This window comes from Chionomys nivalis, chromosome 4, assembly GCF_950005125.1.
Source record: "Chionomys nivalis chromosome 4, mChiNiv1.1, whole genome shotgun sequence".
NCBI classification, from domain to species: domain Eukaryota; kingdom Metazoa; phylum Chordata; class Mammalia; order Rodentia; family Cricetidae; genus Chionomys; species Chionomys nivalis.
Window position 1 is genome coordinate 115,380,561 of NC_080089.1, and position 24,733 is coordinate 115,405,293.

The 24,733-nt window shown below is 49.2% G+C and overlaps 2 protein-coding genes across 8 annotated transcripts in view; both read left to right on the forward strand.

Moving 5' to 3' along the window:
• Xylb (xylulokinase) overlaps positions 1-11,729 on the forward strand; it is a 37,332-nt gene extending 25,603 nt beyond the window's left edge. For 3 of the 6 annotated variants that reach the window (XM_057767188.1, XM_057767190.1, XM_057767193.1), the window contains 5 exons: positions 1,032-1,128; positions 4,780-4,838; positions 7,225-7,312; positions 8,612-8,706; positions 9,696-11,729. In XM_057767188.1, the coding sequence (XP_057623171.1) occupies positions 1,032-1,128; positions 4,780-4,838; positions 7,225-7,312; positions 8,612-8,706; positions 9,696-9,773 (417 nt within the window). In that variant the 3' untranslated portion in view covers positions 9,774-11,729. Of the gene's footprint in view, positions 1-1,031; positions 1,129-4,779; positions 4,839-7,224; positions 7,313-8,611; positions 8,707-9,695 lie in introns of those variants that run through there. The other 3 variants (XM_057767189.1, XM_057767192.1, XM_057767191.1) reach the window with 3 other exon arrangements.
• A 9,518-nt stretch (positions 11,730-21,247) lies between these two features.
• The window catches only part of Acvr2b (activin A receptor type 2B), a 37,363-nt gene continuing 33,877 nt past the window's right edge, over positions 21,248-24,733 (forward strand). For both annotated transcript variants that reach the window (XM_057767184.1, XM_057767185.1), the window contains exon 1: positions 21,248-21,571. In XM_057767184.1, coding sequence (XP_057623167.1) covers positions 21,520-21,571 — 52 coding nt within the window. In that variant the 5' untranslated portion in view covers positions 21,248-21,519. The remainder of the gene's footprint in view (positions 21,572-24,733) is intronic.

Here is a 24,733-nt window from a genome sequence, read left to right on the forward strand (position 1 = left end):
GTTGGGTTCTTCATTCATTCATTCATTCATTCATTCATTCATTCATTCACTTGGTCGGTTATGAGTGTTTTTTTTCTTTTTTTTCTTTTTTTTTTTTTTAAAGAAGAAGTTTTAAGATTTATTTATTTTTATTTATTATATACACAATGTTCAGCCTCCAGAAGAGGGCACCAGATCTCATTACAGATGGTTGTGAGCCACCATGTGGTTGCTGGGATTTGAACTCAGGACCTCTGGAAGAAAAGTCAATGCTCTTAACCTCTGAGCCATCTCTCCAGCCCCGAGTGTTTTTTTTTCTATATTTGCTTATTTTATGTTTGTTTGTGTGGATGTATGCACATCATGTGTGCCTAGTGACTTCAGAGATCAAAATAGGACACTGGATCCCCTGGAACTGGAATTACAGATGTTTTGTGGGTACTGGGAAATGAACCCAAGTCCTCTGCAAGAGCAGTGAGAGAGAATGGCAGATTTACTTCTTGATCCGAGGGGCTGGAGGTCAGGCCTCAACCTGGGGTGACTCCCATCAGAGCTGTCTTGATTCTTCACAGTTGTCATTGTGGATACTCAGGATAAGTTCACGGCTGTCACTCATCAAACATGAACTCCGAATCCTTAGCCCCGACAATCTAATTTGGTCATGTGACCTTGAAAACCAGGTTCCACCATTGTAGCCCTAGGTTAGGAAAGAGGACAAAACAAGAAGATCCACATGATAGTCGAGGTCTAGGGGAAGTGTTTAAGTCAGAAGCTGTGCCCTTGGCTGCCTGAAACCAAGCACCATGATGTCACGGACACCTCAGAGTGGCACACAGGTGAGGCGTACATGTGAGGGCTGTGCCTGTGTGAAGATGTGACAGGTGAAATTGGTGGTTAAAGATCACTTACACACGTGTAAATGTTCTCGTGTGCATGATGCACACTCATGCACGTGCGTTCACACACACAAACATAAACACACACACGAGCACACTTGTACATACACAAGAACGCTCACAGTCCCTCACGCTGTGCCTACTCTCTGTAAACAGGTCTCAGCATTCCCTGGGGATGTGGAGATTCGGGCACTGATCGAAGGACAGTTCATGGCCAAAAGAATCCACGCAGAAGGGCTAGGCTATCGAGTCAGTAAGTGAGCGGCCAGCTGGGTACATTCTGGGGCTGGGGAGGGACTGAGGTCAAGAGCTGAGGCCAAGAGATCAAGTCATCACTGAATGTGGTCAGGAGAAGGCGGGTGGCGTCGGCCCTGCGTAGGGTGAGGGAGTGATCCAGGCATGCATGAGCAGGTGTGCAGCAGCAGGTCACATGACCTGCTTCTCTGCTCTGTCACTGCTTACCTGATCTCTTGGTCATACGCTATAGGCATTAGGATAGGTCCTCCGGGGCCCCCAGGTCCTACCTGCAGATACACATCCTGAGCTCTGAACTTGGGAATATGGGCAGTACAGGTAGAAGGGCTGTGTTCTGGGGCTGTGACAGCTTGGACCAGGAAAAATGGTCATGTAGTACCACTGCCAACACTCACAGGGCTGGTTGGAGAGGGCAGAGCCACGGCTTGGGGAAGGGATTCCTAAGAACTTAGCTGCAGAGCAAGCGGGTCCCAGGGCTCAGTGATTTCCCACTGCTGACGGAGTTGGGCTATTATAAGGGTCTTAGAAAGCTGTGCGAGCCCACCAGTGTCAGGTGAAACCCAGCACTAGGGAGGCAGAGGCAGGTGGATCTCTGAGTTCGATGTCAGGCAGGGCTACATAGCGGGATACTGTCTCAACAAATAAACAATAGCAATAACAAAATTCCCATGAAGCCTTTTTACTTAGGAGTGCCCGTAGGAGGCTTTCGTGACCAGTTCAGGTTCTGTGTAGAATGTCTTATTGTCTTTGAACTGACCAAGTAAAAGGATACTATAAAGAAGCCTCGGGAAACCTGAAAGACAGCATCTACTTAAACTGAATATACTCCATGCCAGCAATTGTATTCTTATGTAAACACGCACAGCAACATACATGTATGTTCATTATGAAAAGAAAGTGTCTGTGAGAACATTCAGTGTGGCTGGAACATTCAGTGTGGCCCTTCCCTTACTAGGTCCCGAAATGAAAGCAATCTAGTATCTATTGAGAATAGACAGAATGACGGGGTGTGGGGAAGTTTGTCATTCATCCCAGCACTTGAGAGGTGGAGGCAGGCAGGTCTCCGAGTTCTAGACCAGCCAGGCAACACAGAGAGACCCTGTCTCAGCAAAACAAAACAGAAATCAAAAGAAAAAAAAATGTAGACCTTATTCATAGGATAGGTTACCACACAGAAATGGAGTGGACCCCCCCTTAATTACACTCACGGAACTTGTTGGTGGCACAGACTGGCACTGAGCAAAGGAAGATGGGGTTCAGACCCAGTGCAGACACTACCCGCTGCTGCTAAACCAGGATAGTTGGAGGTGGATGTGGCTCGGGTGGTAGATGCCTGCCTAACCCAAGGCCCTGGTTCCATCCCTAGCACCATATGAAATGAACATGCCGGCTCATACGTGCAATCCCACCACCAGGGATGTCTTGAGCTTGCTCTGTAGCTGAGGGTAACCTTGAACTCCTGACCCTCTTTACTTCCCCAAGTGCTGGGGTTAGAAGTGTGTGCCAAGAGCTGAGTTTTTAGTACAAATATTAAAATAAGTAAGATAATTTCTATGTACTCCCTCATCTAACCATCCTGGGAATGTAGTCTTTGAGAAGTGAGGCTGTGTGATCAGGGCACAGAAGCTGGCTCTAATTGCCCAGCAGGGATCTTTGGATCATAAGTAGGTAACATCTAGGCATGGAAGGCCATCCCAGCAGCCCAGGGTGCAGGAGGAGGCAGGGCAGAGAGGCTGGGAGGGGTGTGTGGTTACTTCAAAGCAATTCCTGTAGGACATAAAGACATTTATTTTCTTAGCAAGCTGAAAAGTAGAATCAAGCCTGCCTTGTAAGCTCTTCTGGGTTCCTCTTAAACAAAACATCCTGTTTTTTTTAGGGGGGGCGGGGCGAGAATGGGGGCATTCCTTTTATTTGTAAAATATATTTATTATTTATGTATGGGACAGGCATGTACGACTCAGCATGAAGGTGGAGGTCAGAGGTCAACTCTGGGGGTCAGATCACTCTTTCTACAACATGAGCCCTGGGGATTGAACTCAGGATGTCAGGCTTGTCACCAAGTGCCCTCATCTGCTGAACCATCTCTCAGCAGGTTCCTTTTTTATTTTATTTTATTTTTTTATTTTTCATTTCAAAAATATCTCATTTTGCCGGGTGGTGGTGGCGCACACCTTTAATCCCAGCACTCAGGAGGCAGAGGCAGGCGGATCTCTGGGAGTTCGAGGCCAGCCTGGTCTACAAGAGCTAGTTCCGGGACGGGCACCAAAGCTACAGAGAGACCCTGTCTCGAAAAACCAAAAAAAAAAAAAAAAAATCTCATTTTATGTGTATGAATGTTTTTGGCTGCATAGATGTCTGTGTGCCACTTGTGTGCCTGATACCTGCAGAAGCCAGAAGAGGGCATCAAAGCCCCTGGAACTGGAGCTATAGACAGTTGTGAGCTGCAATGTGGGTGCTAGGAATTGAACTTAGGTCCTGCTAGGCAGGTCCTCTAGCGCTGAGCCATAGCTCCAGCTCCCAGACAAGCTCTGCTTGCAAACAAAAAGATGCATCCATGGAGGTGCACTTGTTGGGTGTATTGGCCAGATCAGGTTTTGTTCTTGGTTGGTCATCATGCTTTGTTTTAATAGTGTCTAAAAATAAAAAGTGTATCTCAAGAATAGGCACACATGCTTAAACAAATAAATGTAAAAAAGAATGCTGTTTGTCGGGCTGGGGTGGGAATGGCGGCAATAGTTGTCATCCTAGTATTGGGGAGGAGATGAACTCAGGTAGATCAGAAGTTCTAGGTCATCCTCTACTACATGGAGAGTTTGGGGCCAGGCTGGACTAGATGAAATCCTACTTCAAGCCGGGCAGTGGTAGTGCACGCCTTTAATCCCAGCACTCGGGAGGCAGAGGCAGGAGGATCTCTGTGAGTTCGAGGCCAACCTGGTCTACAAAGTGAGTTTCAGGACAGGCTCCAAAGCTACAAAGAAACCCTGTATTGACAAACAAAAAAACGCAAACAAACAAGAAAAGAAATCCTACTTCAATCCCTTCCAAGGGGTGGTAGAGGAGAGATGGCTCAGTGGTTAAGAGTTCCTGCTGCATTTATGAAGACCGGAGTTCAGTCCCCGCCACTCCTGCCAAGTGTAACTCCAGATCCAGGGGACCTAGTGTCCCCTTCTGAACTCCACGCTCCCACATGTGCAACCACATACACATGTACATACATACAAAATGAAATGTATGGTTTGGAAATGAAGGCCCTTATCAAATGAAGAAAATTCTGTTCTGTTATTGACATAGTGGGAGATTTTTCCCCCCTTTTTCTATTTCTTGGGGGGTGGGGCAGAGTGGGGTGCTTGCGATCGAACTCAGGGCCTTGTGTTTGCTAGGCAAGCACTCTGCCAACTGAACTACATCCCCAACCCCAAGTTCTGACGTTAATATTTTTTAGTTGATAAAGACAATCCGGGCAGATGGACTGCAGATCACATATGAGGGGTCTAACACGGACAAGCCAAGCTTTGGGTCTCTGCACAGCCCAGGAGATCAGCAGGGGCTGTAGATCCACCACAAGCCATCCAGGACTGAAGGGCAGGCCTCTCTGCGCTGGGAGAATGGCTACCACCACTTCAGTTCTGTTTCATCTTTTGTTTTACAGTGCCCCAAACAAAGATTCTGGCCACAGGGGGAGCATCTCACAATAAAGACATCTTACAGGTACGTGTGGTGGTGGCCCTGCACCACAACGTCTTCTGTGTCACGGCATCTAGGAACTAGATGTCTTCCTTTTTTGGGAGAACAAAGTCTCTCACCGACCCTGGTGCTCATAGATTTGACCAGAATGGCTGGCTAATCAGCCTGAGGGATTTGTTTCCTCGGGGCTGGGATTATAGTCACGTGCTGCACAGTCAGCGGTTTTTACGTGGGTTTCTAGGGTTTAAAACCTGGTCCTTGCCGGGCGATGGTGGCGCACGCCTTTAATCCCAGCACTCGGGAGGCAGAGGCAGGCGGATCTCTGTGAGTTCGAGATCAGCCTGGTCTACAAGAGCTAGTTCCAGGACAGGCTCCAAAACCACAGAGAAACCCTGTCTCGAAAAACCAAAAAAAAAAAAACCTGGTCCTTGTGCATATTTAGCAAGCTCTTCACTGAATGAGCCATCTTCTCCCATCCATTCGTCTTGTGCCGCTTGAGGTTCTGGGTGTGATTTCCAGCACTGAAAATAAATAAATAAACTTGGTGAGGGTGTTTACATTGCTGTGATAAAACACCATGAGCAAAAGCAACTTGGGAAGAAAAGGGTTTATTTCACCATTGCTGAGGGAGGTCAGGGCGGGAGCTAATGCAGGAATGGATAGGTGCTGCTGACTGGCTTGCTCCTCATGGCTTGCTCAGCCTGCTTTCTTATAGCACCTAAGACCACCTGCCCAGGGGTGGCCCCACCCACCATGGAATGGGCCCTCCCTTCCCACATTAATCATTAATTAAGAAAATGCAAATGGCCGGGCGGTGGTGGCGCACGCCTTTAATCCCAGCACTTGGGAGGCAGAGGCAGGTGGATCTCTGTGAGTTCGAGGCCAGCCTGGTCTACAAGAGCTAGTTCCAGGACGGGAACAAAAAGCTACGGAGAAACCCTGTCTCGAAAAATCCAAAAAAAAGAAAAAAAAAAAAAGAAAAGAAAATGCAAATGCCCCGCAGTCTTGTCTGTAGGCTAATCTCCTGGAGGTATTTTCTCAACCCTCTTTTCAGATTACTCTAGTTTGGGTCAAATTGACAAAAAACAAAACAAAATAGTCTAAAAGTTTAGGACAGGGTTGGGGGTAACTCAGCTGGCAAAGTGCTTGCTGTGCAGACATGAGGAACTGAGTTCAGATTCCTACCACCCCCCACCCCCAAAAGTCAGTCTTGGTCCTGTGTTCCTGCAATCCCAGCACCGGGGTAGTGGAGACAAGTGGGAGTGCTGGCTAGCCACTCTAGCCGCTTGTGAGCTGGTGACTCTCAAACAGCGAGGTGAAGTGATTGAAGAAGACACCTGACGTTAACCTCTGGCCTCCAGTTGGACCTGCACACATGAGAAACCCCCCCCACACACACACACAGGGATTAGACATGGTGGTGTACACTTTTAATCCCAGTGCTCAGGGGGATCTGTGAGTTCTAGGCCAACCTGATCGAAATAGTGATTTCTTTTTTGTTAGTTTTTGTTTTTGTTTTTGTTTTTCATGACAAGGTTTCTCAGTGTAGCCTTGACTATCCTGGGACTTGCTCTGTAGACCAGACTGGCCTCAAACTCACAGAGATTCCCCTCCCTCTGCCTCCTGAGTGCTGGGATTAAAGGCGTGCACCACCACCGTCCAGTTAAATAGTAATTTCTACACCAGCCAGGGTTACATAGTAAGATAGTGTCTTTAAAAAAAAAAACAGGATGAGCCGGGATGAGCCGGGTGGTGGTGGCGCATGCCTTTAATCCCAGCACTCGGGAGGCAGAGGCAGGCGGATCTCTGTGAGTTCAAGGCCAGCCTGGTCTACAAGAGCTAGTTCCAGGACAGGAACCAAAAGCTACGGAGAAACCCTGTCTCGAAAAATCAAAAAACAAACAAACAAAAAAAAAAACAGGATGCCAGGCGGTGGTGGCGCACGCCTTTAATTCCAGCACTTGGGAGGCAGAGGCAGGCAGATCTCTGAGTTCGAGACCAGCCTGGTCTATAAGAGCTAGTTCCAGGACAGGCTCCAAAGCTACAGAGAAACCCTGTCTTGAAAAAACAAAACAAAAGAATACAGGGCATGGTAGCGCATACTTGTGATACGCTTACTCAGCAGGAAGATGGTGAGTTTGAGGTTAGCTTGGGTTACATAGTAAATTTCAGGCTGGCTGGAGCTATATGGTAGGGTCTTGTCGTTTAAAAGGTACAGGGACAGCCTGGAGACTGGCCCTTCCTAGGGACTTCCTCTGGGTCATCCTGTCTCGTCACTGGCTCCACGTGCTAAGCTTTCCAAAGGCAGCTGTGGTCGAATGGAAGCTATGAGAAAGAGAGCAGAGCCTGGAAGGTTCTCAATGGTCTCTCTGAGTGACCACTCACCCACTGTACCCTCTGTTCCTCCCAGGTGCTCGCAGATGTTTTTGGAGCCCCCGTGTATGTCATAGACACCACCAGTTCAGCCTGTGTGGGCTCTGCATACCGAGCTTTTCATGGTAGGTCAATGAAGGGGGCGTGGCTGTCTCTGGAAGTGTTTAGGCACCACTGGGGATGAGAAGAGGGGACAGGAGAGAGGATGGTATTCTAGTTAGGGTTTCTATTGCTGTGAAGAAACACCATGACCATGGCAACTCTTATAAAGGAAAACATTTAATTGAGGTGGTGGCTTCCAGTTGCAAAGGTTTAGTCCATTATCATGGCTGGGAGCATGGTGGCATGCAGGCAGATATGGTGCTGGAGAAGTAGCTGAGAGTCCTACATCTTGCAGGTAACAGGAAGTGATCCGAGACACTGGGCAGTGTCTGACATTGGGATAGTGATCTTGAGCAGTAGGAGTCCTCAAAGCCCTCCTCTACAGGGACACTTCCCCCAACAAGACCACACCTACTCCAACAAAGCCACACCTCCCAATAGTGCCACTCCCTTTGGGGGCTATTTTCTTTCAAACCACCACAGATGGCATTCCCAGGGTGAGGGACCTGGGGTCTCAGGAGTGTTAGCCTCATTTCTGTCCCTCCCAGCAGGCAAAAATGAACCCATGCCCTTTGTCCTGTATTCTCTAGTGAGAATGGAGAAAGAGAGGTAGATTCAAACTGGATGAGGCCTGATCAGAGTCAAGCCCTTCAGAGAAGGACCAAAAAGGCCACAGGACATCGCAAGACGTGGGTCTAGGTCTCAGCAGCTAATAGGGAGGAAGGCAGTGCTAGGGATGAAGTCCAGAACAGCAAGAAACCAGGACAATGGTGAAGGCTCAGAGCCAGGGAGTCCAGAACCGTGGACAGCTCCCTCGAGGCCCTGCTCTGAATGCTGTCGGCCTGAAACTTCAGACTGCTCGAAGACAGAGTTCGGGGTTAAGGTTAGGCCCCTCAGCTAGGTTGCTTTTCCCTGTCATCTGCCTGCTAGTCTGTGCTTGGTAAGCTATAGCACAAGCCTCTCTCTCTCTTTCTTTCTCTCTATTATATATATACTTTTTGTTTTGAGGTCTCACAAAGTGTCCAGGTTGACTTTCAGTTCACTCTGGATTCCAAGTGGGCTTTGAACTTGCCATTCTCCAATATGCAAAATTAAAAAAAAAAAGAACCCAAACACCCATTTTAAGTATTTAGCAGTTTTGCTGCCAATGACTTTTACCGACTCCTCTGAACTGGGCTAATCCGACTTAAACGCTTTGTGGGTTTTCCTGTTCTGGTGCTGGGTTGAAGTCATGGTCTTTGCACGCAGTAGCAGTGGCTGTCACCAAGCTGGTCAGCCTCATTGGTGGGGAGCACGAATGTGAGGTGACCTTTCCCCTCTAGGCCTTGCAGGAGGGACAGGTGTGGCCTTTTCAGAGGTTGTGAAGTCAGCGCCTCATCCCAGCCTGGCTGCCACCCCCAACCCTGGAGCTTCCCAGGTGAGAAGCCATTGGATTTTCTCTTGTCATTTGCCTTCTTGGTCTGGCTCAGGTCTTTTTTCTTCTCGTTGAAAGGCAAGGTTTTCTTTCTCATCTACATTAAACCCGCTGTGCCTAACTAGAGGGAAATCTTACCTCGCCCCTCCCCCTCTCCCAAGAACCTGGGGATTGATCCTAGGGTTTCAGCCAAGGATCTCAGGCACTTGACAGTGGAATTACATCTTGGCTGACAAAGACACCAAGGATGCTGGGAACCGAGCCTGGGTCCTCCTCAAGGACAGTACGTGCTCACTGCACCATCTCTCCAGCTTCTCATTTTTCAGAAGTAAAAATAGGAACAAAATTAATTTTAATAATATATTTCACTTAATCTAATGTATCCAAATTGTCATCATTTTAGTACATAACTGCTTAGAGGAATTATTGATGTCATAATCCACATTGGTTTTGGAACTTTGGAGTAAGTTTTATAAATATATGTATTTATTTATTTAAATTTTAATTTATTTTATATGTATGAGTGTTTTGTCTACACGTATGTTTATGCATCATGAGCCTGCTTGGTGCCTGAGGAGGCCAGAAGAGGGTGTTGGACCCCCTGGAACTAGAGTAGACCATAGTGAGTCGCCATGTGGGTGCTGGGATTCAAACCTGGGTCCTCTGGAAGGGCAGCCAGTGTTCTAAACCATGGGGCATCTCTCAAGTCTCAGAATTTACTTTTACTTTTTTTTTGTTTTTGTTTGCTTATTTGTTTTTGAAGACAGGGTTTCTCTGTGTAACAGATTTAGCTGTTTTGGAACTTGCTTTGTAGACCAGGCGGAACTCATAGAGACCTACCTGCCTCTGCTTCCCCTGTGGTGTTGGGATTAAAGGCATGCACCCACTGCAGCAGGCTCAGATTTTACACTTTTAAATTGCAAGCTGCAAGCTCATGTAAGAGGCACTTCCCTTCCCATTCTCATTATGAACTGCTCTTTCTGCCCCTCCAGGTCTATGAGGCCCTTCTTCCTCGGTACGCTCAACTTGAACAGAGAATCTTGTCTCAGGCCCTGGGACCTCTGGAATGACTGTGTGTCCTCGCAGCCTGCTGCCTCCCACCTACCCAGACTTCCCACTTGTCCTCTTGCCTGTACTGACTCAGTGGCACGCTCTTGTCCTGTCCTGGATCATTCCGAAGCTGGCCAGGACTCCCTGGAGACATGTGGTTGCCCATGTCCCGGAGTGGGACTCCGCCATGTCCCGGGTGGGACTGCGCCATGTCCCGGGTGGGACTGCACCTCTCCTTTCTGTCTTTCAGGAGGCAGGAAAACAGTGTAGGGTGTGGCCATCAAAGATGCTCACACACACCCCTTCCGAAATCAGAAAGAAAGCTCTCTTTCAGGACCAAACTCAGCAGAATAGGGAACAGCCTTCTTCCTGGATGGCTACATCTCCTTGGTCCTCGCCTTTAGCCACCTCAGCCCACACTGGGACCACTCCTTCCAGCCTTCCCTGCAAACCAGATTCTGGAGCCACCACGTCACCCTCCCAGCTGTCTCCACCCTCCTGTTTCTTTAGGTGCCTCGGGTCACCCGGCTGGGCCATCGCCCAGGCTAAACACTTTAGGGTTTGCCCTGTTTCGTCGTAATTCACACAATGGCAAAATTGTGTGTTTCTTGGAGAAATTCTGGATTTTTTTTTCTTGAGGCAAGGTCTCCTGCAGCCTGGCCACCCTCAAACTTTCTTTGCAGCTGAGGGTGACCTTAAACTTGTGATCTTTCTGCCACTATCTGCCAAGTGCTGGGATTAAAGGCATGTGCCACCACACCTGGTTTATGTAGTGCGGGGGATCCCATGGCCCCTGCGTGCTGGGCGAACACTCTGCTAGCTGAGCCACACCCCCAGCCTGAATTTCCTTTTTATTTGTTCTCATGTCCACATATTCTATTATATTTGTCCGGATGCTGAGTCCTCCCTCCTTCCTCTTCACTCCTTTTTAGACTTCCCTGCTCCTTGCTCAGATAAGCCCCTTGTGACCTCACTCCTGTGACAATCCCAGGGTTTTCCTCTGCCACATGGCTACACAGAACTCAGAACACAGTGGTGAGATGTTGCAGACAGGTACGAGATCACGTGGTCAGAGAGCAGTGACTGCTGGGAAGTCTGAAGGACAGAGCATAAACTTGAAGCTGCAGGCGGCCATCATCGGCACAGCAAACCCAAGCTGGAGGAGACCCTGCCGAGCCTCTTATTAAGAGTTGTAAACCCTGAGCAACAGCATCTGGGACCACAAAACAGTAAACTAAGATGACATTCCGACATAGATCGTCCTTACAATAAATCAGACAATCGTGGAAGAAGAAAAAGACGCCATGGGTGACAAAAACAAATCCAAATGCAAACGCAGCAAGCTTATGGGGGAAGAGAGTGACCAGACAGAAGAACAGTGTCATGACAGGTTTAGAGACTGGGCTGCAGCGTGTGGAAGAGGAGGCAGATACGGCAGGAAATCAGTGAAAAACACAACATTAGTGCTCCAGCAACAAAAGACAAGATTCCTGTTGCTAATTGAAACTACCCAAAATAAAACACCTAATATTGAAAACACCTAAAACCAACCTCTGCTTCTTCCCTCCCTCCCTCCCTCCCTCCCTTCCTCTCATCAACCTCTCTTTCTCCCTCCCTCCCCACCCCTTTTTACCAGTGTTGGGACTTGAATCTGTCACCCTGAAGGTGCTGGGCCAGCCCTTTCTTACTGAGGTGCACCACCAGCTCCACCAACTCTATCTTAAGACTCCACCTTGTAATTCAGAAGTGTTCTAGCAGTGGTCTGGGATTTTTATATCAATGACCCAGTATCAAAAAGGCTTTCTTAGAACATAAAACAATCAACTGAGGGGGTGGGGGTGCCAGAGAGATGGTTCAGAGATTACACTGGCTGTTCTTCTAGAGGACCTGGGTTCGATCCCTAGCATCCACACCCAGCCCCAAGGGATCTGATGGGCTCTTCTGGCCTCTTCCATACTCCATGTGATGCACAGACATACAGGCAGGAAAAGCGGTCATACATATGAAATAAAAAATAAAGATTAAAAAAATCGAACTCAACATTCCAGCATACACTGTGTAATAAAGTGCAACATTCTGTGTGTTGAAAGTGAAAGTAAAATGTCAAGCCCAAAGGATGCCCTCTCTGACAAAAGAAAGATCAGGTTGGCGTCAGATTTCTCAGCAAAGAAGAGAGCAATGGAACAAAACTTTCTTTCCTTCCCATGGTGTGTCTCAGACAGGTGTATAGCAATGTTCCATATTTCAGTGTAACACAGTTAGGTTAAGTTTATCCGGCAAGGTTTATCTTGAGTGGACTTGGAGCAGTTAACGAAGGCGGGTGAAGGGCTGAGCCTTTTACAGCTTGGCTGCAAGGATGAAGGTCATTAGTCCCGTTCTTACCCGTATGTCCCAGTAAACCTGGCTACAGAAGGGTTTCATGGTGACCCAGACATTCAGGCTTTGCGGCATCTTGGTAGGGCCAAGGCCAAGGCCACACTGGATTCTGCAAGATGGGGCGAGGTCACTGAGCACTCCTGCTTCTCAGAACAACATTTTCCAAGAACTAAGAAAAGTATAAGGACCAGTGAGATGGTTCAGTGGGTGAAGGGCTTGCTGCCTTCAATCCCCAGAACCCACATGGTGGAAGGAGAGGACCAACTCCAGCAAGTTGTCCTTTGACCTCCGCACGTGTGCTGTGGCAATGTGCATGCCTCCCCGCACCCCACACCATGTAAGGAAAGGAAAACAGAGATTGCTCAGGTCTGTACCTGGCTAAGATATGCAAGTGTCTTAGCCGTGCCAGAGCTAAGGTTGACTCACAGACCCTTAGCGTTCTTTTAAAAGACAGCTGTCACCCAACCAGGAGACGATGGGGGACCCTGAGCAGGACACGCAAGTGCTGGCGAGGAAGAGTGTCAAATGCACTGCTTGGACAAGGTTACCCACTAGCATAGGAAGAAGCAAGATGTCCTCGTTTGCTTCCTGTTGCTGTGATAAGCACCTTGATCAAAGGTGACTTTGTGGAGTGGAGGGGTTAGTTTCACCTCACTGTTCCAGGTCACAGTGATCCCTGAGGGAACTCGGGGCAGGAACTGTTGCTGAAGCCACGGAGGTCCGCTGCTGACTGGCTCCAGCACAGACTCACACTCAGCCCAGGCACACAGGCCTAGGAATGATGCCACCCACAGTGGGCCAGTCCCTCCCGGGTCAACCATAAAACAATCTCTCTCAGACATGGCCATGGGTCAGGTGGATCTGAGCAGTCTTTCAGCTGAGAGTCCCTCAGGTCACTGTAGACTGTGTCAGATTGACAGTTGAAGCCAGCCAGGACAGGAGAGGAGAAAAGAGCACAAAGAACTCATTGTTGCACCTGCAATTTTGAGGAGTTAAAAATACTTAAAATTAGCTGGGTGTTGGTGGCACGCACCTTTTCTCCCAGCACTCAGGAGGCAGAGGCAGGTGGATCACTGTGAGTTTGAGGACAGCCTGACCTACAGAGCGAGCTCTAGGACAGCCAAGGCTACACAGAGAAACCCTGTCTCAAAAAAACAAAACCAAGCCGGGGGATGGTGGCACACACCTTTAATCCCAGCACTCGGGAGGCAGAGGCAGGCGGATCTCTGTGAGTTAGAGACCAGTCTGGTCTACAGAGCTAGTTCCAGGACAAGCTCCAAAGCCACAGAGAAACCCTGTCTTGAAAAACAAACAAACAAACAAACAAAACAAAACAAAAAAAACAAAACCAAGAAAAAGAAATTACAAACCAAATAAATACTTGAGGCTCAAAAAAACAAAACCAAACCGGGCGATGGTGGCACACGCCTTTAATCCCAGCACTCGGGAGGCAGAGGCAGGCGGATCTCTGTGAGTTCGAGACCAGTCTGGTCTACAGAGCTAGTTCCAGGACAGGCTCCAAAGCCACAGAGAAACCCTGTCTCGAAAAACAAACAAAAAAACAAAACAAAAACAAAACCAAGAAAAAGAAATTGCAAACCAAATAAATACTTGAGGCTTAAATATTGAAAAAGGCGAACTGACAATAGAACTATTTTGTAACATTAAGGGCATTAGTATTAAAAACTATACAATCAGTATAATAAAAAGCTTTTAAAAATTAATAGAAATGCAGATCTTGGCATCAGGGAGATGGGTCAGTGGGTAAAGGTGTTTGCTGCCAGGTTCTATTACTGATTTCGATCTTGGGTACCCATATGATAGAAGGGAGAACTGACTCCCACACGTTGTCCTCTGGTCCCACACAGGTTCCTGGCACATGAGTACGCTCATATGTACACAATGCATGAATGAATACATATAAAAATGCAAACCTCCCCCAGTGTTCAAAGAAAAGGCACCCGATCACATAACATGCAACACATGGTAATTGTAGCTTTGTGCACACAGTCAACAGACGTTCTAGCATGAGTCCAGCCAGTAAACAGAGAGCCCTTAATCCACCTACTAAAAGAAAAAGAATTTCCAAACAATGTGTTCCTGTCATGTTTAGAAGAGACACACATAAAATCAGTGGTTTGGAAAGACTGAAGAGTGGCGTGGACAGCAACAGTCCAAACACAGAAACCACAGGAAGCAGAGATGGCAATACCCATCTCAAAGGGGCAGAGTTCTCGGAGAAGCACAAAGAGGGACCACCTTAGTGCTAAAGACCGCGCTCCGCAACAGTGATATGCTAAAGGCCAGTGCTACAGGCTCAGCTATTTGGACTGTCAGCTTGAAATGACATTCTGGAATCCTCTGCCTGCACCAGAGTCCTGTCTGTGCACTAGCTTCCTTTCCCGTTAGCTGTGCCTTGTCAAAGCACGCGGCATTTGTGCAACAGCAGCAGGGAAAACAGACAGCTGGAAATAACAGTTTTAACTTGCTACTCTCTAATTCAAGGCTAAAGAAGACAAAATTATATGGAGGTTGTTCCTACAAAGTAGACCTAACTGTGTATTGACTGTTCCACTTTGTATGTGTGTGTGGGAGAGGGTGTATGTGTGTATGGATGTGTGTGTATGTGTGGATGGGTGCATGTGTGTGTGTGGATGGGTGCATGTGTGTGTGTATGCATATGTTTATGGGTGGGTGCGTGTGTGTGGATGGATGGGGATTTGTGAATGGGTGTATGTGTATGTGTGTAGATGGGTGCATATGTGTATGGATGTGTGTATGTGTAGACGGGTGCATGTGTGTGTGGATGGGTGCATGTATGTATGAATGGGGGTGTATCGATGGGTGCATGTGTGTGTGGATGTGTATGTGTGTGTAGATGGGTGTATATGTGTATGGATGGGTGCATGCATGTTTGTCTGTGTGTGCGCACATGTGGAAGTCAGGACTAGCTTGGATAACATTTTTCAGATGCCTTCTATTTTCCATTTGGACAGGGACTGGCCATTAGGCTTCCAAGGATCCACTGATCTCCACCTCCCATGCTGCTGTCACTCAGATTGCAAGCACAAGTCACCCCGCCCAGCTTTAATATGATTCTTGAGAATCAAACTCAGGTTTTGATGCTTGTGAGACAAGCATGTTACCAACTAAGTTATCCCCAGCACAAATGTCCCATATTAAAATAGCAATATGCCTGTTCTCATGCATAAAAATTTACCCTTTAGAGTAGGCAAGATGGCTGAACAGTAAAGGTACATGCTACCCAGCCTGGCAGCCTGAGCGTGACCCCCAGCCCACATGATGGAAGGAAAACTGGCTCCCAAAAGTTGTCTTCTGATTCTCACAGGAGCACAATTGCATGTGTGCACACACAGAGACACAGGTAAATAAATGTATTAAAATCACCATTTACTACACCATAAAGAAAACTTGATGCCAGGTGGTGGTGGCGCACGCCTTTAATCCCAGCACTCAGGAGGCAGAGGCAGGCGGATCTCTGTGAGTTCGAGGCCAGCCTGGTCTACAAAGGGAGTTCCAGGACAGGCTCCAAAGCTACAGAGAAACCCTGTCTCGAAAAACCAAAAAAAAAAAAAAAAAAAAAAAAAAAGAAAAAAGAAAAAAGAAAACTTGAAATGATCATCACACCTGGCTAGAACAAAACTTCTTTTTTAAAGTCCAATTTGGAGAAAAACATTTTTATTAAACTCCTAGGACAAGATAGATTTTAAAAAAATCAAGTCCCAGGCCTAGTGGTACATGCTTTCAACCCAGCACTTGCAGGAGGCAGAGGCAGGTGGATCTCCATGAGTTCCAGGCCAGCCTGATCTACACAGTGAGTTCCAGGACAGCCAGGGCTATATAGTGAGATCCTGTCTCAAACAAAACAACAAATTCAGAATTAGAGAGATGGCTTGGTGGTTGTGGGACATTTAATTTCAGTGTGAACCTTTGAGACTGTTAATAAAATTAATCTTGGATTAGGGGGTGGAGTCTGTGACTAGTTGACAGGAATTAGCCATAGAGAGGCGGAGGAGCCAGGAACATGAATGGAGAGACACACAGGAAGGAGTAGGGAGGGACTTAGAGATTCTCGGTCTTTTTTGGTTAGAGACAAGTGGAGAGATGCTACTCTTGTTTGATCTCTGGCCAAAACAGAAGGTCAGCTGGTCACTTCTTGGCGTCTCTGATCTGGTAGGTTTTCACCCCAATATCTGACTCTCGAGTATTGGTAAATAGAATGATAGTTAAAACCTACATTTGGTAGCCATGACTGAGCCAGTGCTACCTTTGGCGGGATTGGAAATTCCACCAGGCTGAGATCTGAGTCTCTGGGTGCTGACTGCAGGGCCATGGGGTGCAGGTGGTTGTTAAAATATCAATAGATTCAGGAGTGGCTGCTAAGACAACAGAAAAACTTGGTAGTTAGGAACTCTTGTTAGTCTTCCAGAGGTCCCAGGCTTGATTCCTAGCACCCAAACAGCGACTAAGAATGGTCTGTAACTCCAGTTCCAGAGGATCTGACGCCCTCTTCTGGCTTCCACGTGCAATGCACTACAAATAAATAAATCTTTAAAAATCTATAACCCTCCAAATGTAACCAACAATTAACAAATGTAGCCGGGCGGTGGTGGCGCACGCCTATAATCCCAGCACTCGGGAGGCAGAGGCAGGCAGATCTCTGTGAGTTCGAGACCAGCCTGGTCTACAAGAGCTAGTTCCAGGACAGGCTCCAAAACCACAGAGAAACCCTGTCTCGAAAAAAAAAAAATGTAATCTATGGCACATAACTAAAGCAGTAAGTGAAAATATAGCTTGTAATATGGAATACTGATAAATATGAAAGAATAAAATTAAATGAGTCAGGTATGTGTTGGTTTGAATGTAATTGGCCCCCATGATCTCGTAGGGAATGGTATTATTAGGTGGTGTGGCTTTGTTGGAGTTGGTATGGCCTTGTTGGAGGAAGTGTGTCGCTGTGGGGGTGGGCTTGGAGGTTTCTGATGCTCAGGATGCTGACCAGTGTCTCAGTTGACTTCCTGTTGCCTGCAAGATGGAGCACTCAACTACTTCTCCAGCCCCATGTCTGCCTGCACGCTGCCATGCTCCCTGCCATGGTGATAACCTCTGAAACTGTAAGCCGGCCCCGGTTAACTGTTTTTATTGTAGGAGTTGCTGTAGTCGTGGTGTCTCTTCACAGCAAGAGAAACCCTAACTAAGAGAGGTAGTACTTTCTTTTTACTTTTTAAATTCCAGCACTTAGAAAGCAGAAGCAGGTCAATCTCCAAGTTCAAGGCCAGCCTGGTCTACAGAGTGAGTTCCAGGACAACCAGGGCTACAGAGAGAAACTCTGTCTCAGAGGAGAGAGAGAGAACTCATTCTCATTGTGTGCTAAACAAAACATGATTCCTGCTTTCTCTCTGGCATATCTGAATTTCTGCCAGCATTATTCTCTGAATAGGGACCATTATTTAGTGAAATGCAGGTTCCTTGAAAACAAACTCCATGAATCCATAATGGTTGATCTGATAACCAAGATGGTCATTAAGATACCAATGGGTGACCAGAAAGGTGGCTCAGTGGTTAAGAGTGCTTGCTGCTCTTGCAGTAGCCCAGAGTTCAGTTTCCAGCTCCCACAGAGGATGGCTCACAACGGTAACTCTATCTCCAGGCCCACCTCTGGTCTTTACAGGCACATGTGCACAAATGTGCATACGTAGAAATAAAAAGGAGAGACCAGTGAGTGGGTAGCATGCAGGAACCCTGTCCTGGGAGGGTCGGGGTTCAGTGACTAGAAGTGAGCATGCTACCCAGGTTAGTTCACTGTTTAAAAGTTTGACTTTATAAAAAAATTGTATTTAATATTTTCAGCTTTGTTTGGCTGTCAGTAACTGATAAAATGAAAAGAGAAACCAAGATAAAGGGGGATTACTATAATGTAATATGAACATCTTTTTACTTATATTTTATTTTTAATTATGCACGTGTCTGTGCATGTGTGTAGTGTATACATGTGTGTGCACACAGGAATGCAGGTGTCTGTGGAGGTCAGGAGAGGGCATCAAATTCCTTGGAGTTGGAGTTATAGACATGCGTAAGTTGTCTGATCTGGGCCCTGGGAACCACATGCAGGTCTTTGCAATAGCAGCAAGTGCTTTTAACCACTGAGCCATCTCTCCAGTCCCAGAGTTCCCTTTTTTAAAGATTCGCTTCAGTGACTGTTTATACTCAGGCCAGAGATATGGCTCAGTGAGTGCAGGGACCTGATGCCAACCCTGAGGATTTGAGTTTGAATCCCAGGACCCACACAGCGGAAAGAGAGAACCAACAGCAAGCTGTTGTCTGACCTCAGTGCATTCTCTCTCTCTCTCTCTCTCTCTCTCTCTCTCTCTCTCTCTCATACATACGCATACTATATAAATGAGTAAAATGTAACACAAATTTAAAAAGAAATAGAAGATACTCTTAGCAACTTGAATGGGTGCATGTGACCAGTTAAGGCTGCATTCACTGCTGCTGAAGCAGTCCAGATGTGAGACATAGGCTGATGTGGTACAGCACACACGAAAAACAAAACAGCTGGATGTTCGCTGTATCTTTGAGGCTTACTTATGGATTGGACACGGGACCAAGGGTGACTCCGAATGCTTTGGTATGAACAACTGATGGTGCCATCAATTCAGACAGGGACGGGTGGGGAGGAGCAGGTTTATAGGGGAAACATGGGAATTCGCTTTCTGCTGAGTCAAACTCAGGACACCAGACAGGTTGTCGAATGCAGCTGTGAAGTTAACAGCTTAGATAGGAATTTCGATTTTTCCAGTAATACTAGAGCAACATTTTGGTATGTGGAGATTTTGGACCCCTTGGAATTATGTGACATATAACCTGGTGTGGTACAGAAACTGGGGTGTAGTGGAGCTGGCAGCGTCCTCCTAACGTGTAGAAAGCCCTGGTTTGATCCTCACAGCACGTTACAGAGAGTGAATGACTTCAAGGTCATTCTTGGAAGTGTACTGAATAGGAGGCCAGCCTGGGCTAATATGAGACCCTTTATGTTCCGTACCCGTCCCCAACAACTCTTTCTCCCTCAGTCACAAAACAGAAGTCTAGAACCAGCCAGTCTGATTTTTGGCATATGGATGATAGCTCTTTTTTTCCAATACGGAAAAGATAACTAATGCTTTCCCTAATACACTGGGTCTATCATGGTAGGTTTGTTTGAGTCTCTACCATTTATTTAAAAAGTGCAAAGCTGGAGCTGGAGAAGCAGCTCAGCTGTTAACAGAGCTTAGCTGTTCCTTCAGAGACCTGAGTTCAGTTCCCAGCACCCATGGGGTGCAGCTCATAACCACTTAGCCCCAGCTGAAGGGGATCCTATGCCCTCTTCTGGCCTGCTTGGGCACCTGTATGCACACGGGCATACCCACAGACATGTACATATATACATACGATTAAAAATAAAATAAATGCACTCGGGAGGCAGCGGCAGGCAGATCTCTGTGAGTTCGAGGTCAGGCTGGTCTAGTGAGTTCCAGAACAGCCAGTGAGACCCTGTCTCAAGAATACCACCACCATGACATGGCTACCATGACTAATCATCATCATCATAATCATAATAAAATAAATTGTGGGTCTGGAGAGATGACTCAGCGGTTAAGAGCACATGTTGCTCTTACAGAGAACTCACGTTCCGTTCCTACCACCCACAAGCTTGCTCACAACCATTTCTAGCTCCAGTTCCAGGGGCTCTGACGCTTGCCTTCTTCTAAATAAACTAGCACTAGGCATACACACGGAACACATACATACACCCAGGCAAACACACAAAATAAAATAAGTAAAAAAAGGAAAGTCACAGAAGGATGGAGGATAGCTTGAGGTCATCTGGGGTTTACACAGGCAGAGGAAAAAGACAAAACAAAAGGGGTGAAGACGGCCAGAAGTGGGCAGGGCAGGTCGTGGTCTTAGCAACTTGGGAGGCTGAGAATCCCCGACTCAGAGACAAAGCCGCAGTAGTGACAACCTACACAAATCTTGGAGTTGTCTAACGCTGGCACTTTCATAAGGCGAAACTGAAGTTCAGACAGTTGAAAGGACTCAGACTCCTCGGTGCCACCTTCCTCCCCGCTGCCCTTGCCCAGGACTAACTGTGGCAGGTATCTGAGGTCTCCAGCGCCGCCTTTTCCCTGAGCTGTGACCAGCTTTCCCAGGCTAGCTGGGAGCCCTGCTACCCTCACAAGCTCTGGTTGTGTAATAAGGAATGTACAATCTGAAATGGAGGAACCTGCTCTCTGTGTGTGTGTGTACGTGAAAAGAGCAGAGACGTGCATGTTCTGGACAATCCTGAAATGGGTGGGAGGACCGTTGCAGGTAACCCTGGAAAGGGGAGACGGAGGAGGTGGGACAACTCCTGAGGACCCCTGAGGAAGCAGGTCGCCAACAGCTCTTTCCCACCTGCAGCTGCTCTGTGGGTCCTCCTCTGCTTGGAGACAGCTCTCTGTGTGTTCTGGGGGACTGCTGCCAATTCACTTCTGCTTTTTTCTGCCAGTCAATTAGTCCATCAATAAAGATGCGCGGGAGCTGGAGGGCAGAGGTGTCCAGGCTATGGGGTCCGGGGGCTACCCACTCACTCAGGGGTCTCAGAGGAGTATGCATCCCGCAGCATGGGAGCCACAGTTTGGGGTCGGCATCGAGGAGGATGGCTACGGGCTGTCCCAAGTTCGCAGCCAAGTGGGCCGCAGTCCAATCCCACCAGCTCCGAGCGCGGGCCCTGCCTGTCCCTAGAGCCCGTGCTGCACGCGCGTTGCCTCCCGAGGGCGCGGGCTGGGGGCGGAGCCTCGGTGTTGTTGTTCCTCTCCGGCCCCGCCCCAGAGGGGGGCGCGGACCACGCGGCCGGAGGGCCCGCCTCCCCTCCCCCTCCCCGCCCAGCTCGCCCGCCTCTTTGTATCCAACATCCGGGTTTCCCCGCTGGCTCGGCTCCGTGGCCACCGCTCAGGAGCCATTTTGGACTCGGTTCAGCTCCCCTCCCCCACCCCCCCACCCCCGTTCATGGCCCCTCCGGACTCGGCCCCTGCGCCCGGGGCCCGGACCCAGCCCCGTTGCGCCATGCCCGCGTCGGGCGCGCCCTGGCCCGCGCCCCGCCGCCGCCCCCCGGTCCCCGCGTCGCCCCATAGCCCGGGCCGCACTGCGCGCCGCCCGCAGCGGCCCTGAGCCCCTATCCCTGCACGCTGCCTGGGAACCGAAGCGCAGAAGCGAGCGCGCCTGGAAGCGAGACCCAGAGAAGGAGCGGGAAGCAGAGCGCAGCCGCCGCCGGGCCCTGCGCGCCCCGGGAGCGCAGCGCGGCCCTGCCCGCGGGCTCCGGGTGTCCGCGGGGCGGCGCCGCGGAACATGACGGCGCCCTGGGCGGCCCTCGCCCTTCTCTGGGGATCGCTGTGCGCCGGTAAGGACCCGGCGCGGCGCGGGGGTGCGGGGACCCGGGGCGCGCGGTGTTTACCAACAAAGGGCGGCCCCGAGGCCTCGGCGCCGCGCCACCTGCCTGGGATCGGGGTCGCGCGGGGCGCTTGGCTCGCGATCGTAAAGACAAGCTCGCCCGTGCGGTTCCTCCGCACGATTCTGGCTCGCGGAGGCGCTCGGGATGGGGGAACCTGGAGTGTCAGGGTCCGGGTTCAGGTTCCGCGAGCTCGCGGACCCCAGGAACAGAGCGAGGGAAACCTGAGCGTGGGGAAAGCGGCCAGGCTGGCCTGGCATCTAATCGGGGGGTGGCTGGGATGGGGCTGCTCGCCCCTAAGAGGCAGAGTCGCAAAGCAAAGCGGACGGCTTTTTACAGCCTGTTCGGAGCCCTCTGCACTCCGTCCCGCCACTCTGCGTCGCGATCCTCGTGCAAGTGGCTCCTACCTGCACCCGCTTTCCTTGCAGCGGGCTACAGATGAGCCCTCGTGGGACCGCTTTTGTTTTGGGCTACTGGGAGTGGAGAGGAGGTTGAGGAGGCGAACCAACAGGTCTCAGGTCGCTCCGGCCGGCACGTGGCGGGCGTAAGTGACCTGCGCTCAGCCCGCAGGCGACTGCGGGATGAGGGTGACTGGTGCGCGTCTGCTTGGAAACGGGACGTGTGGGTGTGCGCGCGCGAAGTTGTGCTGGGAAAGCGCTTTCGCCCCTAAAGCTCAGGCACTGATTTCTCTGTCCTGGTGGTGCTGAAGTATGCCCAACTCTGGTAGGAGCTCCCAGACGGGCTTGGGGCAGCCCTAGGAAACGCGGACAGTTGGGCATTGAGACTCCAGAGAAAAGATCGTGGTGACTGGGACGACTGGTGCTCGGTGGCCTGGGCTTTGGGTCCTGCGCGTCTTTGTTCCCAACCCCCATTACACATGCAGCTCGGGTCCCCTGCCGCCCGAGGTGGCAGCAGCGCAGAGTCTGGGAAATCCGCGAGGGGCGGGGCCCGGAGTGCAGGGGAGGGGCTGGGATCCCCCCATGCTGTTGCGGGGGTGGGTATCCCAGATGGCCATTGCACTCCCCACTGGGATCCCCACCCTCAATCTGCTCCCTTCTATTGCAAGGTAGTGAGGCTTAGCAATTAATTCCGACCCTGAGAGTTTTTGCACGAATCTGGGTGCGGTGGAGCGTGAGTGCACGAGCCAGAGGCCAGAGACCACTTCTTGGCTACCGGAGCACACCGTTGGGAAGCGGTTTCGATGCTGTGCTGGAGTGATCGAGGCGAAGCAAGCGGTGTCTCAAGTTGAACATTGTTTCTTTCTGCCATTCACTGAAGTGTTGCTCTTCAGGACTTCCCCAAGAATGGAGGCTTGGAAGTGATGGAAAACATTGCCTGCTTTGGGGAGGGCAGCTGTGGACTGATCCAAGGGTACATAGCAATCCCCTAGCTGCTTCTTGATCGCCCGTGTTTCTACTCCTGATCTGCCTTGTCCCTTTCAAGTCCAGGCCTGTTGAAAGGGTGCTCTCAGGACAGTACGCCTCAGACTCGGAATCTGGACATCACGACACTAGTTAGTCCCAGTTTGAGTTCATCAGTTACCTCCCATCTTGGGGCAGGGTGAGAGGTGGTCCCCTGCACTGTGTCTACTTTCTCTTTGCACTGTTTGGCGATTGAGTGTGTAGCAGAATACCGAGAGGCATTTGTTCTGTGTCAGAACCTGGCCTCCTCCCTCAGGGAAGGTAGAGTCGTCTGTTGTTGTCACACTTCAAAGTGGCCACTGCTCTGTCTTTTGAGGAATTAGAGGAGAGCTTCCCCGGGTCCTGGTGGGGCAGAACTGGCCCTCCTGGCTTCAGAACGGTCTCTCCTTCATGTTCCTGGCTCTGTCTTCAGAATGATCAACCCTGTGGTATAAAGAAGAGCGCTACACTCATGCTGCCCGCAGGGGCCTAGGATCATGCACAGGCATATTTAAGTTAAAAATTCCCAATAGTTGCATTAGTAAAAGGAAGGAGAAATAGTCGTGTCTTAGTGTGTTCTGACTTCCCTAATACCACAGGACTCTGTGATTTAAGCAGCAGTATTGGGGCTGGAGAGGTAGCCGGGTGGTTAAGGGTGCTTGCTGCTATTGCAGAGTCCTGACACCCACATGGTGACTCATGACAACCACCTGGGACCCCTCTTCCAGCAGGGACCCATGCTCTCTGGCCTCTGAGAGCACCAGGCGTACACATGGTGCACAGACATAAGTACAGATGTAACTCATAAATAAAGTTAAAACAGCCATGTATATATAGATATATATGCTTAAATACATAATTAAAAGTCAACAGTGCTTATTTTCACTTGGTTCTAGAATCCAGACTGGGGTGCTGGGATGGTCAGGTCTACCCTAAGAGTTGTAATCCTACAGTGAGGATTCCACCCTCATGGTCCAGCCCAACCTTTACTGCTTTCTCGAGGTCCCATTATTGGTGGTTATGGCTTCCTATATGAATTTGGGGGTAGACACTTGATCTTCTTCATAGTTGGTAAAATTAATTTAATTTAAAAATTGATCATTTCAACATACAATCACCATTAAAACAGTTAGAGACTTGAAAGATTTCTTTAACTTCAAAATATGGTGTGAGCATGCCAGTTCCACGTTTGCACGCCTCAGGTTTTCTGTAGTCACACTTGGCTAGTCGCTGCCGTATCGGACAGCACAGGCTGAGAGGGAAGACAGAAGTGATGTTTCAATCAGCGGATACCTCTGGAAGTCTTCCTGGCTCTGCCTGGCCCCTTCATCCTTGGGTGCCTGGCATTTGGCTCTTGCATGGCAGGGAACATTGCACATTCTATTCTCGACATCTGTTTCTGTGTTTGGGGCTCAGAGCAGAGCCGTAGCCAGGGGCTAAGAAGGCTCCTATTGGGTCCTCACTGCCCTGAAGCATCCTTATAGACTAACCATTGACACAGAGAGATTTCTTTCTCGTCCATTTCCTCGTGGGTGGAGGTTTGTATGAGAGAGTACCCTTTAGTCTTCTGGTCCATGTAGTGGGAGAGGCCAAGGCCAAGGGCTACAGAGTCATGGAAGTCCCTCCCCAGAGAGGATGTCCCCTGTTCTCTGTCTTGTCGGTGGTCATTTCATGCTGCCTGCCTATCAGGTGGGCACACCCTTTGGAAGGAGTG